The sequence below is a fragment of the Sander vitreus genome, chromosome 11 (assembly GCF_031162955.1).
Source record: "Sander vitreus isolate 19-12246 chromosome 11, sanVit1, whole genome shotgun sequence".
NCBI lineage: Eukaryota > Metazoa > Chordata > Actinopteri > Perciformes > Percidae > Sander > Sander vitreus.
The window spans coordinates 27,100,772-27,117,963 of NC_135865.1; the positions used below are offsets into that span (position 1 = coordinate 27,100,772).

At 40.7% G+C, this 17,192-nt stretch overlaps 1 protein-coding gene across 4 annotated transcripts in view; it reads right to left on the bottom strand.

Moving 5' to 3' along the window:
* Positions 1-3,845: 3,845 nt before the first annotated feature.
* dgkg (diacylglycerol kinase, gamma) overlaps positions 3,846-17,192 on the bottom strand; it is a 136,824-nt gene continuing 123,477 nt past the window's right edge. For all 4 annotated transcript variants that reach the window (XM_078262570.1, XM_078262569.1, XM_078262568.1 and 1 more), the window contains 3 exons: positions 9,011-9,131; positions 7,712-7,772; positions 3,846-7,188 (listed from right to left, as the gene is read on the bottom strand). In XM_078262570.1, coding sequence (XP_078118696.1) covers positions 7,090-7,188; positions 7,712-7,772; positions 9,011-9,131 — 281 coding nt within the window. In that variant the 3' untranslated portion in view covers positions 3,846-7,089. The remainder of the gene's footprint in view (positions 7,189-7,711; positions 7,773-9,010; positions 9,132-17,192) is intronic.

The following is a 17,192-nucleotide window of genomic DNA, read 5'->3' on the forward strand; positions in this document are numbered from 1 at the left end:
TTTTAGTCCAAGGGCAGAGAGAGAGATGCCAACAGTAGCGTGAGTAGACTAGAGAAGACAAAAGTGTTTTGCATGTTGTGTGTTTTTACAACTGGAAACCTGTCGGGTAACTAGACGAACAGCCTGTGGCTGATTGTGCCAAGCTTGTTGTCGCTTTGCTCAGAAACATCATTCTCAGAACACAAAGACATCTCAAACTGAAGAAAAAATAAACCCGCATTATATATTTGAGTGTCCAGGTGTGGGTTTTTCTTTTGCTTTTATTGAACCTGGTTAACTACATGTTCCTTTTGAATGCTTTGAGAATCACTAAGTTATCAAATATCTAAAAAGTAGCATATAAGGATAAGGATGGTAAATCCCACGAAAAGACCAAAACCAACAATTCATTTATATTACTAATCCAGTATTACATCAAAGCCAAAGTAGTCAAAGCCTCATGCGGTTAAATTCATAATACTTCCTGTCCTAGTTATTAAAATCCCATCAGTGATCCATACGCTTGCACTGTGTGACATGTTCCTTCATTACAACGAACATGGGCACTGTCGTTTTGGAGTCAATCCCACATACACCTATCTGCAGCCAGATAAACTAAATAGACCATAAAATGTGTATTAATCCACTGCTGAAAGTAGTCCCCAACACATTTACCAATTACTCCTATTTAAAGTGCTCACATTATGCTTTTTGGCATTTTCCCTTCCCTTTATTGTGTTATATATCTTTTTTGTGCATGTAATAGGCTTCCAAAGTGAAAAAGCTCAAAGTCCCCCCCCCCCCAAAGGGACTTACCATCTCCAACAGAAAACACTGTTCACAAACTGCTCCAAACAGCTCTATTGTAGTCCAGCCTTTACTTCAGAGACAAACGTGGTCACTTTGTAACACACATTATAATGCTCGCCTAGCTGCTAGCACGCCCTCATACTCTGCTTCTGACTGGCTAGTAGTCCTTACCTAGGTACTGTCAGGGCACGCCCTCATACTCTGCTTCTGACTGGCTAGTAGTCCTTATCTAGCTACTGTCAGGGCACGCCCTCATACTCTGCTTCTGACTGGCTAGTAGTCCTTACCTAGCTACTGTCAGGGCACGCCCTCATACTCTGCTTCTGACTGGCTAGTAGTCCTTACCTAGGTACTGCGCATGTGCGACTCCCAACAAAGATGGAACAGAAGTTAGATGTCTCACTCTGTAGCTGAAACAGAGAGCTCAACACACAGGGTGAAAAGAGGAGCTGCAGCAATGTGCAGTACAACAAAAATATGGTGTTTTTTGAAAATTAAACCACGTAAACCTATTCTAATATAATCTCTAAATACAATTATGAACCTGAAAACGAGCATAATATGAGCACTTTAAGTACAGTTAGCTAAAAACCACAACGCCCAGCTGTTTTAGGAAATTACAGAGCCTTTGAAAACTAAATATGTGTCCTGTTTTTAATGAAGTATTCAATGAGAACAAATGGTCTATGAGTGCCACAGACAGGGTCGTAGCCACAGTCGAAAAAGTCTTTAGAGACAGATAGCACATTGTTGGTTTTGGTCTCTTTTCATGGACTTTGATGCTTTATCTTTAAAGACAATTTGCTTCAGGAAACTCAGCATGCAGATGAAGACAGACACAGATATCTCCTCCTTTGTTTGCTAACAAAGGTCAGCTCAGTGGCAGCAAATTACATTAGTCCATTACCTTGATGGTTACCATCCTCTGCCGCTAACTGAAGGTTAGGATGCCACAGAAATTACTATGCTGGGTTGCCAAATATTGTCGGCTTCAATTGTCTAAATCGTGTGGGTCAGGGGTTAAAGCAATTCCTCTCTAGTAACTTTTAGGGCAATATTATGCTACAAATGATCATCCTCTGTGATTTGATTTCTCTGTGCAAAGCTGTGAGCACATAACAGACCCATTTATTTGTTAAGGCAATTGATTACTTCAAAGGACAGAAATAGACATGAGTTGTGACACATATTGGATATTCACTCAGACAGAAAGGCCCTGCGTGGGCGTTTGTGTTGCTGCCCTTTGATTCCACAATAAATCACAATTGGATGTTGTATTGGTAGAAACTTCATCTGGGGATTCTACTTTTTTTCTTTTTAATGTAACAAGACAGCTACTTCCCTGCCTTTCTTTGCACATGATTATAAACATGCTGCCAAAAAAGAAAGAAAAGGAAACCACAATGAATAAATATATATATATATATATATATATATATATATATATATATATATATATCCGATAAATGGAATTTTTTAACCAAAGAAATGAGTTTTGAATAGTCTGATCCACACTCTCCTTTTTGTTCACTCTCCTTTTGTTTCAGCAGGCATGCGGTGATGTAAGTTAACTTCAGATAAAATATTATAAACAAATATATACACTTGGTAATATAGCCATCTAAAACAATTCTCTCAATAAATGTAAAGTTACTGTAAACATGCACTCTTTTCCCACTGAGTTCTCTTGGCGCCCAGGCTCCATTGGGAAAAACTACAAATCAAGGAGAAAATGATTATAATGTGCTGTATTTCTCATCTTGTGACATCCCCACAGTGCCTTAGCATTACTGCCAGTTCAATAGGTGTATATTCAAACATGAACCATTGAGATGGATGACAGTGACATACGGCTAACCTGTCTGTTTTCATGGGGCCTGGGTGCAAGAGTAATGACTCAGTGTATTTTAAAGGGAAAGCGGGTATAAAGGCATGAGAGCCTGACCCTACTACAGTGGAGCTCAGTTTGTACCGTCAGAACCTCTCAGCAGTCTCCCTCCGCCCCGCACTGTTAACACACACATTTCAACAGGGCGCAAGACAGTTTCCCACAAGCGTCTAACTCACATAAAGATCGTTTGAGTTTTAACATTCACATATTTACATTCTCTTTGATAATCTTGTCTGTAATGTTCTTGAGCATGGAAGTTCATTCTTCAACTTGGGGAAAGTATGTGTGACAAAATATTCTCACTTCAAGGTCCATTACCTGTACCTACGTCCTTTTTCTGAGGCCGATATCGATGTTTGAGAGTTACAAAAATGTGACAATATATCAGTTCGGTTGATATTCTTTTTTTTTTTAAATAAACATTTTTGATAAGAATCTGCTATGTGTTTTTTTGAAAGAATTATGGCTAAGATATGTTCTGAGTGGGACATTTTACAGTTAAAAAAATAAACTTTTTCATTTTTTCGGTGTGCATGGCTCTAGGGATGGCAATTTTGGTTTGTCGGTCGGTTGATCCACCACTTTGGTCCAGACTGAAATAACTCAACAACTACTGGATGCATTCCCATGAAACTTTGCGTGGACATTCATGGTCCCCAGAGGATAAATCCTAATGACTTTGTTGATCCTCTGACTTTTCCTCCACCATGAGGTTCAGATCTGTGGTTTTAAGTTTTCAGGTCAAAAGCTGAATTTGTCCAATACTTTGATACAAATACCTGCAAATCTACTGACATTCCCATCAGCCTCAGCTGTGCTTAGTGCTGATTAGCAAACATAAGTAAGTAAGATGGAAAACATGGTGAACTTAACATCAACATGTTAACATTATACAGTAATTGTGAGCATGTTAGCATGCAAAGATAAGCACAGGAATTTCCCCAGTGTGGGATTAATAAAGTCTATCTTATCTTATCTTATTAGCATTTAGCTCAACGCACTGCTAAGCTTTGGTGCAGCCTCATAGAGACGCTATGGCTGATGATTATTTTTGTTAAAATACACCAATCATACAGTATCAGAACATTTAACTGTTATTTCTTGTTTCTTGTCGGCCGACATGTACGCCGATATATCTGCAATAAACTTGTATTATTGGTCTAGCTTTTCTTTTAGTTGATAGACAAGGACTTGAGCTGGCTCCATTCGCTGATGAAGGCCATGTTTAAAGCTCAATATGAACCATGAGATTATTTTGTCACACATTCTGTAATTTTGATGCATTTGTTGTTCCCGTTCCCTCTTCTACAAGAAAGGACGAAGCCAAGCTGAGAAGAGGATACAACACTAAACCCTTATCTAAAATAATGGGAATTAGACAAAGTGGGAAACTCACTCAGAGAGTGACTGCAGCAGCTCACTACGGTAAAGAATACTGATCTGAACTCCTCTAAGCTAAGATTTCCACATTAATAACAATGATATATTAAAAACACATTCGTGTGTACAGTATATGTGAGCTACTCCTACGTTCCAGAAATATACATATACTCTTTCTGCACACACTGTATAGTATACTTTGCCATATTGTGGGAACATTAATATGGATACATTCTTCATAAACACTGAACTAAGCTCTCTGGTTTCTGAATGATAAATCCATCTTCCGTCAATCACAATTCCTCCACAGTACCATTACATCCTTATTTGGTAAACAAATCATGAATGCATTAAAGCTCCAATGTTTGGGAATTTTTCCCATCTAGCATTGAGATCATATATCGCAATCATCGCAGTTCAAAGTACGTATTACAGCTACGGTAGCGTTCACGTTTCAAAAAGCCGGTCTCTTGCTCTTTTCAATTTCCTTTTTCTTTTTCTGGGTGAAGAAGAAGACTGAAATTCCTGAAATTTGGATTTTGAATATGTGTGGTCCTCCATGTTTCCTTCTTCAAACTTGCCGGGGCCGAGAGGCTACGATACCCATTAGCAGCATTAGCAGCACCTGTGAGTTTATCATGTGACAGAGAAAACACGAAAGGCGGAGCAGTATGTCCTGCATGTCCCTTACCGGCTAACGTATTTCAAGATGGAGCATGAATATGGAGCGTCTACCCCAGTTCATGCAAATGAAAATGTAAAATGTCAAGCCAAAAGGAATACTTGGAATTGATGGTGGTGGTAAATATTCATGAAAAAGGACAAGTTTGTGAACGGGCAACACAGATTTTGATAATGAACAACTAAACATGTTACACACTGGACCTTTAAAGCAGTAGGGGCAGACTCTGGGATTTGCACTCCGACAGGACACTTGACATTGTGAGTTGATGTTTGACACGGTAATTAGGCGTACAGTTTCACTGTAGGAGAGCTAGACCCTCCCTGAAATAGAAGGATAAATTTAGTGCCCCTGCCAATGCTCTGGTAAATAAAAACCCTCGGGGGCCCCGCTGTTATACCCTGTGGGGATTTATTTCAATTCTTGACCCACTAGAAGTGTCCTATGCTGTATGGCATAAGGTGCACAGGAGCGGCTGCTGATACAATTTGGATGGTAGCGTTAGACTACATCTACACTACTATGTTTTGGTTTAAAAAACAAATATCTTTTGCTACGTTTACGCCTTGCATCCACACTACTCCGGCGTTTCCGAGACCCTAAAACGGAGACATTTGGAAAAAGTGCTGCCCCCGTTTTGGTTTGAGTTGGATTGCTTTGTAGTCTGGACCAGGCCCCCAGGAAGTGCGCTGGACTTTGAAGCCAATTTCACATAGTGGCCAAAAGAGGTGAATTACAACTTCCGTGTCCATCACGTGATGGGCCCAAAAATACTTTTTTTCCATAGACTTACACGGCGAAAGAGACTGTAAATCAGTGGATATATTTTATCGAGCGTCACAACCCCCGCGAAATGACTTGTTTCACCATAACATTTAGAAAGTCTAGAAGAGCAGCACGATTTAATCTTTTAATCCCCATTCGAGTTAGCGGAGCGCTACGCCGGAAGGTCCCTAGTGTGCCAGCTCCATGGGCCCCATAGTGTGGAAGGAGTGTCGACCATCGGGGCAATTTCGAACGCTGTATCCATGGTTTTTTATACATCCATTGTCAGAAACAGAGACCTTTGGAAATGATGATGCACGTCTTCTCAGTTAGGTAGGCGTACATACCTTTCAGTAATCGTCGCTCCAAGCTAATAAATCCCTGCTCTTACTGTGTTTTTTGCCGTTGTTCTTTGTACACTGGCATGTGCATGCCCAGTGTGTGTGAATGGTCATGTGATATGTGTTGTCAGACGTGTTAATATGGACGGAGATTAGTTCTGCAACTGGAGCTAAAACTCTTGTGTGGATGGAGATCGCTTTTTGTCTCAAAACGCAGCTTAAAAATGAAAACGTAGTAGCGTAGATGTAGCCTTAAAGTTCAACAACCACAGAGGACCAATGAGTTTTTTTAAGAACGCAACTACAATGTCTCCAATCTCTACTTTCAATCGCGACTTGATTTCTATAGCGATAACTAGAGAACAAATGGACAGGAACTTCCTCTGCCTGAAGTCTATCGCCAGATCATCCACACAGTCTGTAAATATGGTTTAGAGGATCTGTTTTTGTAGGCCAGTGATGCTGAGGGGCCAAAATCCCTGTGTGTTTCAACCCATTCCAGGCCACTGCCATCAACCCACAAACAAAATAAGTCAATAATGGATGAGGCTTTTCCTCTTTTCTCTGCTCGGCTGTTCCGTGCTGTCAGTCTGTGGGGAGGCCCCGGAGCGAGAGCTCTTACAAGCAACCGCTGTTTCATTATTCATACAGGTGTTTTAACGAAGAGGTGGATGTTTGTCTATTTACTACTCACCCGCCTTGTAAACAACCACGGTTACTGCCACACCGCTCTCACTCCTTCTCTTTCTCCCTGTAGTGTGTCGGAGCTCTCATCATACAACCTGCTTTCTTTAACCCCTATGTTCCCTCACTATCACTTTCTGTACTTCATTTGAGGGCTGTGGTGGAATCCCAGCCGCCAGAGTTGTGTTTAGCGGGCAGTGCAGTACTGGAGTTTTTTTGGGCTGAGAAACAAAATCCATGGCTGGGACGGAGTTTTGGGGAAAATAACTAGAGGATGATGGTTACACAGGAAAAGGTCGGTACTGTATACTGAGAGTCATTTCTTTTCAGGTGCCATCACTGCACGTTCCTCTGGGAATGAATTGTCTGTAGGCATCCTGACTTCAGGAATGTTCCACACTGATCAGGTTGATGAACGTCCCACTTTCATTCTCCAACCAGGGAACAGTGTACCAGTCGTCTGATGGAGCTGCCTATACAGTGGGTGGCGTGCGTGTGTGTGCGTGTGTGTTTGCGTATATGGACTCTGTGTGTTTTTGTGCGTGCATGCACGTATCCTAGTCGCGGCTCCGGTTGCGTTTCTTGAAGAAAAAGAACGGCGTCTTCTGAGGCGGGCCCAGTAAAATGGGGACCTGGTTCATGTGTGTGATCCTGATCTGTAAGATTCAGATAGAGAAAAACATGACAATGGTACAATGTTTATACAGGAAGCGGTTCTCAATATCTACAAATTCACAAGGTTGACAGTCATCACTTCCTTGCTCTTCACAACAGACTGTTATAAAATCAGTCACTGCAGTCTTGCAAATAACCTCCATAACACAACAAAAAGCTTTCTATCTTCCGCCTTCATCAAAGTCCACTATGACATAAACATAACAACATAAAAAGAGGTTGAAATGCCATGAGGATGAACAGATAGTAATTGATTTCCCTCTTTTTTTTATGAAGAAAAATAGTTGGACTGTGGTATTTGATGGCATGTTGTTGTTTGAGGTCGAGGCTAGGGGGGTGCAGAGGAGGAAGAGCAAGAAAATTAACCCATACAGAATAAAAGCTGAGTAACACGTGACTTGACACTTGACTTGACTATCTTTTGACTTTACGAATGTAATAACATGCTGAAAATCCCCATCTTTAAACAATTTTTCAGTGATTCTGATTTTCTGTAACTCTCACCGTGCAGGGGGGCTGCATCCAGGGCTCGCCATCGATCTGCATGGGCAGCCGCCGGGACGTCCTGTGAAGAGAGAGCAGAAGGATGAGCAAGAGAGGTGGGGGGGAGGCAGTGAGAGAGAGAGAGAGAGAGAGAGAGAGAGAGAGAGAGAGAGAGAGAGGACAGGGTGGGGGTTTGAGGTTGTGAAGGTCAGATCACACACACCTCTGAGGCACGAGAGGCCTGTTCACACTGCCCCAGGACAGGGTCAAACACTACACCCTTTGTTCCCATGAGACCCATTCCCAGACAGGACCCCAGTCTATAAACTCCCAGACCCACTGTATATGAACACACACACACACACACACACGCATACGCACACACTCAAAGTTGGTTTAAGACTTTCATGCATGCCTCTCCGGCTAGAGAAACACAGTATGGGAGAATGACTGTGATGAATGCTCTTTTAATTCGGGTCTAGGAAAATATTGGGGGCAGTTTGCAGAACAAGTTGGAGAATGACTTGTAAATGTCACTTCTTTGGTGAAATAACTGGCTCACTGTCGATGTAAACTGGGCTGAGTCTGAAACAAATGCACTTTCTTTGAAGGAAAACATGGGTCAGATCTAAAAAGAAACCACAGTTGTGCATTTGGATTTGTTTGATAGAATTTCATTGAATCTGAAACCAGTATCGAATACTCTTATTGAATCTGATCCATTCCATTTCCTTATCATATTTATTTAGGTCAGCTTTCATTTGTAATTAAAGTTATACGTATAGTAAATAAAAAGGGAGCTTTCAGTTTAAAAATAATTTGAACGCATGCATTCAAATCGTTCATCATTCCAAAGTACAGACAACATTATCTAAAGATGAGGCACAGTCGACCTGATTGCTTTTTACTAAAACACAAGAGAGAGGACGGATAAGAGAGTCATTAGCATCCTAGAACCAAATCCAAACTCGACACTGCAGACAGATCATTTCTAATCCTGTAACTGTGACTGCAACTCAGTCCTTGGCTCCAACGGTTCACGCATATGTGAAATATATAGTTCATTAGGTGCATTATTCTTTGGATGCTGCAGGGATTTTAGCCTTCAAATGCACAAACAGTCAAAGGGAATGCATTTTTGATCATACTGTACGTGTGAGATGGATGTATTTTGTGCAGAAAGTACAGCTTCCAGTTGGTTGACCAAAAGGAGGATAAAGGGAGGGGAGGGTTGATGACACGAGGCACATACCGGGAAGGATGGAGATCACGAGATGAGGAGGACGGATTAAATGTAGCTGAGAGGCAGGAGGTTCTGACCTGATGGTGACGTTGGTACACTGAGCCAGTCTGCGTCCGGCACTCTTCAGTCCAGTGTAGATCTGTCCCATCTCTATCGCCCCTTCCAGGCCAACCACCTCCAACAGCTGGTCACTGAAGTCTGGAACAGAGAGAGATTAGAGAGAGAGTGTGTTAGAGAGAAACAGTGAAGTATGGGGTGCCGTTTGTCAAGTGGCTGACGTTGAAAATAACAGCAACATTTTGTCACATTTAGATTTAACAATTAGATTTAATATTTAGATTTAACATTTAGGTGTAACATTTAATATTTGGATTTAACTTTAAAATATCTCTAAGTTGACAAATATTGTTTTAAATGTGCAAAAAAGTGACCCTCAAAAATTCATACCAGTTTTTTAAACACTGTTTGAAGCTAAATGTGACAAAATGTTGCGGTTATTTTCAGCATGAGCCGCTTTACAAACAGCACCCCATAGTGAAGCAGAGATATGTTATGAGAAGTTATAGGTGCGTTGCTTGACCAAACTCAAAAATAGAGGTTCAGGAAAAGGTAAATATTTGCACTGTAAAGCACATTTTTCACAAATTCCCTCATCCGATTCACTTTTTCGAATCATCATGACAGTGCAAAATTCTGACTAGTTGCTATTTACACATCCAGCAGTTACAGGGCAACATGATTATTCATTTGGAGTTGTGTTTGTGTCCACCTGATAAATGTGGTCCAATTCTCTCTCTCTCTTGGCTCTGTTTTTGGTCTCGACCAACTCCTGAGGGAAATATCTGTCTCTTTAGCTGCTAAATGCTTCACTATGTTCACCAGCTAGTCTCTAGTCTGGATCAACGGAAATACATTCCGAATGTTAGGCTTTGCCCCTCACCTTCCGCTCTCTGTGTGTTCTCAACATCCCTTCGCTTTTGGGAAACAACAACAAACTTCAAGCTAGCAAGCTGCACTCGTGCAACGAGGCGGACCTGCTTGGTTCTTTCAGGGAATGATTGTAAAGATTTACAAATAATATGTTTACAGCCTTTACTATCGAACTGGGACGTTTTGGGACCGATTGGTGGGATTGCTGTGGACGAAGCACATCCGGCGATACACTGGTAAGAGCTAATGATGTTTATGCAAATGTTCGACCAAAACAAGTTCCTTGTATTCCTATTTTGCAGAGCCACCGTCGCTGCGTCCAGAGCTTACCGCCGCCCAAGACGATTGTGATTGGTTGAAAGAAATTCAAACAACCCAGAGCGTTTGTCTCTCATCTGAACACTGGCCATTCACATCCATGGTCTTTGGCTGACCGGCCCACAGAGAGGAGAGAGATCACATGATTGGCCCACTGGTTTGTCTCTCATCTGAACACTGGCCAATCACATCCTACTATGGCCCACCTCCATCCAAAAGTAGAGACAGAGCACATTTAAGTCCCACCCCCCACCAGCGGGGAAAACAACTCTCCGCTCTCCATTGACTTCTTTTTCTTGTATTGCGTGAAGGTGCCTCCTATAATCAATTCCGTCTGCTAGCAAACAACAGAAAAATACCTAAAAACTGTTGTGTAGTGATATTCACTACCAACCATATAAAGAACCCATAACTTAAGTTTTTATAAGCTGGGGACCCGAAAAACTGAGCTTTAAGGAAGACAAAAGTGGATACAGATATGAGGAATCAGCAGGAAGAATGGGAAGACTGTGGGAACCTGTTTGCAAGTGTCTTAGCTTGCTAATAAAGTTACAGCTAACCTTACTAAGAGCTAATGTGATCTCTGAAACGCCAACAAAGTGCCTGTAGCTAGCTAAAAACATAGAGGATTATTCTAGCAAACTATTTATTATCTATTAGGGACCGTTCGGGTATTTATGGAATGGACCACCGGAGGAAAATAGGGGAGGGTCATGTCTTTTTATTCTTTGCTGAGGGAGGGTCATCCAACATTTTTTCAGTCCAGAGGTGGTGGGGGGGTGTCACCCAACTTTTGTATTCATGAAAGAGCAACATTTCAAAGTGGCTTGTTTGGTGCATATTTTTCCATGTAGCTCATAGTCTCGGCCCTCCTTCGCTACCAAATGGGTCTGACCCATGAGTTTGCTGGGGGGCAGGGGTAGCACTGCCCCCCCTGGTGGCTGAAACAGGTAATTTCATTGTTTAAAAAATGAGTGGAATAATTACGTCTGACATGATCAGATATTTTATAAATATCTTAAATAACACAAAACAACTAAATGGTGGGAGGTAATACATCTGATTTCATATACTGCTTTAGTAAAAAAAAAACTTTTATACGTTTATTCCACTTTGTTTAAACGGCGAAGTGGGGGAAGCTTAGTGACGAGTCCATAGCAACCAGTTTGTGTGTTGAATGTTACCCAGAGTGCCTTGCTGAGTGGTCTCAATATTTTATTGTTGTATTTCATGTGAATACTAGTTTAGTAGAGGAGTAACTTAGTATTTGAAGTAATGCAGTAATGCAGGAAGTGTGCATTTAGTTTCCATGTTTATTGTGTTTCCACAACAATGTTAGTGAGTAAATCTACTGAAATGGCCACCGCAACATAACAGAGGAGTGTGATGCATAAGATGAGAATGCAGAGGTTTAGTCTTGTATGTCATGGCTGTAAAAAACAATGGGAATCTGTATATTTGCCAAGCGCAAACCAGTACAAAAGGTATCGATAAATTGCTGGGGGAGGGTCATGCCTATTTTCCAAATTGTTTTGGAGGGTCATAGAAATTTTTTTTACTGGCGAGGGGAGGGTCATGTCTTTTTTGGCTAAAGGTCCCAAAACTACTCCGGTGGCCCCTTAAATAAATAACAAACAGTCCCTTAGTCTACCAGTGAGGACAAGTTAGCTATTAGTAAGCTAATGTTAGCTATGTGTTAGCAAGCTAAGGCACTTTGAAAACATAATACTATAGCTTTCTGATTTATCCACATTGCACTATAACACAAGTTGCATACTGTGTACAAAATGCAGCTTGTTCACCAAAACATTACAAGACATCTTAATTTCACCCATGCTCCACTCAAACTTTAGCTATCTTGCCAACAAGAGCCAGGCAGCCTTTTTTGTCTCTGTGAGTAGACTATCATACTATCTTACTTACCACTAGGCTAAGTGGCAGTATTAGGGGCTGGTATGTACATGTGTTGAAGGGGAGTGCAAGGACGGGTGGTGTCCGGCTGATTGTGGTGGGCTGGTTTGGGTCTAAAAAGTCCAGTGCTGATGTTTTACCCCAGTCCAGCGGTGAGTGTGAATCAGAGCAGAAAGGTTTGTGGCCGGACAGATACTAAATAATGAGCTAAAACTCAAAATAAAGCTCTGTAAGGCCGCGTGGAGCTACAGATTCAGCTGATAATTCACTGATGTTTACTGTAATTCTGAGTGTCAAAGCGTTTAATAGTTTAATAGCGTCCTCATTGTAATCTGTGAATTCCCCTTTGTGTTCTCTCTTTCTTTGGAAAGTGTGATGCCTAATAGTCAATATTTACCGACATGATCTCAAAGGTCAGTGATGATGTCATTTGACATTTCTCCTTCAATAAAAATTTGCTAAACCTAATATGATTGAGAGTGTTTGTAAGACCCCGGCCACTTCACAGATTTTACAAATGAATTATTAGAGAGAAATCTGAGAAATGTTTCGTCTTCACAGCCAGGGTGATAATTTGTGAGGTGCTACAGCAGAATCAAATCTCATACAAATGTGTTGTTGGCAACTCATCTACAATAATTAACTGTGGTCGTGTCCGAACATAGTAACAGGAACAAAGCTGGAGGAGCTGACCAAAGATTTTTATTTTGATAGTCATTCTTGGATTTTTTATGCTTTTACTTTCAGCTTAGTTTGTATTGGTTGAGTTGGTTATATTTATTATATTAGTATTTATTACAAGATCTTCTCTTTATTTTTGGACAATATGGTCTGGTGGTGCCACATAGAAGAATAGAGAGAGTTGAGGCCAACCCCTGCCTCTGTAACCCAGTCTCCATGGTTAATCATGCAGGTTAGTGTGGCACTCTGAGAGTTGAATACATTGATCCAGTCAGGCAGGCTGGTGCTAGCTGAACACCTAAACCTAAATGTTCCAGTCCTTTCTCATGCATGCAAAAAGCACTGGGGTTTCCACTGATTGACTCTCTAAATCATACACATCTTCAAATGTCAAAGAATGACTTAGAGAATCTAAAAGTTCTTTTACATTTAAGCTCTCCAAATTGTGACCATTTTTTTTTTTAAATTACATGTTTCTAATGTTAATGCCAGACAGAAAATGCCAAGCATAAGAGTCTCTAGAATTGTCTCTAGCAGAGTTTTCTTCAGAACAAGAGGAGAAAAGAAAGAGAGTTTGTAAGTAAAGAGGCCCCCAGGGGAACCAGTCAAACCATTCCCTGAGGGTCTCAATCCTCCATCCAGCCCAGACAAGCTCCGGCTGGCAGCGTGGCCTGTTGTGACTGGAGCCACAGACTGCAGGTCTGTCTGTCTGTCTGTCTGTCTGTTATAATTCCCCAACGTTATCAGACCTCGCTCAGACTGTTGGCTTTGTTACCAACCACAAAAAGGAAACTTGCATATCTTTTGCCCTGCTCTGGAGAGGAAATGTGCAAAAAGCCTGGTGCAACAGAGTTCAGGACAATACTGAGTCATGACATTCACACCTGAAAAAGGTATGTAAACATTGTGACACAAGTACAGAGTGACATACAGAGACCATGTAACGGTTGGCAACACATTCCATGTTGCTTCCAATCTTATATCACTACATTACATTTTGCTGACGCTTTTATCCAAAGCGACTTATAATTGCTATATATGTCAGAGGTCGCACATCTCTGGAGCAACTAGGGGTTGCTCAGGCACACATTGGTTGATGTATCACAGTGGAATTGAACCCAGGTCTCCTACACCAAAGGCATGTGTCATATCCACTGTGCCATCACCACCCCATTATTAAAAAACTATCTGGTCAAAATAAATCTTTGAACAGCAGCTGGGTAACATAAGTTTTAACATGTGGAGGATATGCAGTTTCTTCACGTGTATAAAAGAGTGTGGACCTGCATGTGTGGCATTTCGAAAGTGCTGCCATTTCGTGCCTAGCTTCAAAGATGATCAAGGTTTATTCAGGAATAAGGTTGCTGCTGCTGCTGCTGAGTCACTGGCACTCTTTAATATTTCAGATGACAATTCAAAAATAAAATGTCAGAGCAGAGTAAGGAACAAATCTTTTAAAATCACTCGAAGGCTGTACTTCAGTTGCGTCAGTCCTCGTAAGAATTAAATGCTTGGGGCACACACAGAAGTGCTCGTGAGGGAAAAAACTATGACGACGTATCGTTTATTGCATGAGAAAGTACATTACTATAAAGCTCTTTTTGATATTAATGTGGTGATGTAACTGATTTATACTTACAGAGGCTGGTTACATTAACTGTAACTCTGTTATTATTTTATTTTGAACATTTGTAGGGGTGATTGGATTGAAAAGTACAGTTGTGGTACATGAATGTAAAAACAATTCCTTTACAGTTGCTACAGAATTGTTGTTAGTGTTTCTACAACATTAATAGTAGCTATCGTGGGTAACATTTTTGACGTAAAGATTAAAGATCTATATGCTGTTGCAAAGCTTGTTCCTCACTGCCACAAATACAATTCTGGATACTGAATAATTGATTCAACAAAATACTGGAAATGAAAATGCCAGCATGTGTACGTTTTTAACTGTAGACTTTAAATCTGCAATAACTGATTTTTTTGGGCCCTTTTTGTGGGCATTGTATCACCTTTTAAGTTGTTATGACAGACTTTATAGACTACCTGATGAATGTAAGTCCAATATTCTCTCTCTTATAGCTCTGTTTTTGGTCTCCACCACTTAAGTTGCTAAATACTCCACTGCACCAGCTAGCTGCTAACTTTGTCTGTGCTGGGCAGGTACAATAGTGTACAGTGGAGTTTATCAGAGCTGGTTAAAAACCAGGCGGCAAACCTGGATGATGAAAGCTGGGGAGAGTGAATCAAAACAGTAAAGTTGCGGGCCATAAAACCTAAACACTGAGCAGAGGGGAGCTGCAGAGTTAAGTGATAATTCTCTCTACGTTTGTCACTACAAGTGACCCCTTTTACATTACATATATACATTTCACCCATTGTTAATATTGTATGAAATTATTGATAAGTGCAGCTTTAGCTGTACGTTTCCAAGATCTAAATGCTGTTTAAGCTTTCTCCACATATTCAAGGCAGGGCTGTATAGTCAAGGACACCTTTATTGAGTCCAACCCCAGGACTAGTCGAGACCGAGTCAAGACCGAGTCAAAAGAGGTTTGAGTCTAAGTCAAGACCGAGTCCAAATGAGAGACACTCAAGAATCTTCTTTATGACCACTCACTTACCTGTTCATAATTTATGCTATGTGAGAGACAGTATATCTTCTATTTCAAGATGTTAATTTTGTATTATTATTTGTAATGATCAAAAAGGTGCAGAGTAACAACACTGTACGTTCTAAATAGATTTTGAATTAAACAAATTCTTGTCAAACTCATTGATGACGTGCACTTCATCAGTGGTTTTGTTTTAAAGGAGGGAGTTACTTTATAAAAAGAAGCATATAGTGCCGAACTTGGTCGAGACCAGCTAGAATATTTGACGAGACCAATGGCACAGTCCGAGACAAGTCTGAGTGCAACTGCCAACGAGTCCAAGACTTGTCCGAGACAATAGAATAACATCGGACTCGAGTACAACAGAACTGATTCAAGGATACTGAATCTTTTATTTATTTACAAAAAAAAGTCTACAAAACACTGGAATCAGTGTTAAAATATGAATAAAATGCAATCCTCTACTTGTAGCATGAACTCCCCCCAGTTTCATAAAACCTCCAGATTCCCAGAAAAACTACTCAGGAAATGATCCGAGTGTCCTAAATGGCAGCTGTCCTGATCACATGTCCGTTATCCTGCGTTAAATACAGAAACTATGGCTCATCTCTAGACTGCATGCTACAGCACAGACACATGGTTACCACATGAATCCCTCCGTCTCTGCAGAGTTTTCCAGGAAATAATTATAATAGGATTGGGCATCCATTAAGAAGAAAATGGACAGTTGGAGACTATAAGGGATCAAGAACAGTAGTGACACAATGGCTACACATGACCGATAGGAACTAAAAAGGAAGGCTGGATGTAAATATGGACGCAGTCTGTCTTTTTATGTTAAAAAAAACAGGAAGTGTGTGAAGCTGTAACACAGTCTTATACAGCAAGACAGAAGATGTATAAACTGTCCTATTTTAGGATTTAAAAACAGTACTATTAATATATCCTTTTCCTGTTGTACTATATATTAAATATTTAAATCCCCCTCCTTTGCACGCCCACCTATATACACCTCTACTTCCTCCAAAAACCAAAAATGGGCATGCCATCCTGCCCGTGTCGCAGTGTGAGAGCCTGATGGCAAACTGTGCCCGTTCTCACCTCACCGATGATTCCCACCTCATCAGATCTCTGCGCTTTTGACTCTCAGGCAACCAGCACTGTTACTTCTCAGTGAGGTAGAGCTAAAGATAGAACAGAACAGCCTCTTACATAACGCAGCCACGGTGCATTCTGGGATGGGATGGCATTGCTTTGCCAAGCAGCGGGCAGCGAAAATCGTCACTGCTGTGCTGCACTATTTTCTCTGCTGTGCAGGCATTCTGATGGCATTTCAAATTCATCCATTATATAAAAAGAAAAATCACGCCTTATATACTGACACGTAAGAATATTTCTGAATGCAATACTGCTGAGTATCTTGTAACTGTTAGACTGATATTTAAATATTCAGAATTGTTTAATCAACTACAAGAGATATAAAACATAGGTTATTCATGATTAAAACCTTAAATGTAAATATATAGAAGTAAAGAAAGAAAGATGGAGATGACAGTACAAACCAAAGGAGAAGGTTGGCTTTATTCTATGTTTGAGTTGTTTTCAACGAATCAAATGAAAAGACCAACATTTTAAAAAAGCTCAGTACTTTGACTTCCCTTTCTGTGTCTCTCAGTCCATTTGTTTTGAAATAAAACTGCATTTTCTTTTGTCTGCTACAGCATATATATATATATATATATATATCTGCTCTGTAAATCACTTCTCCTTTGTTCCTTCACTTCCTCTACTTTGTTCTCCTTTG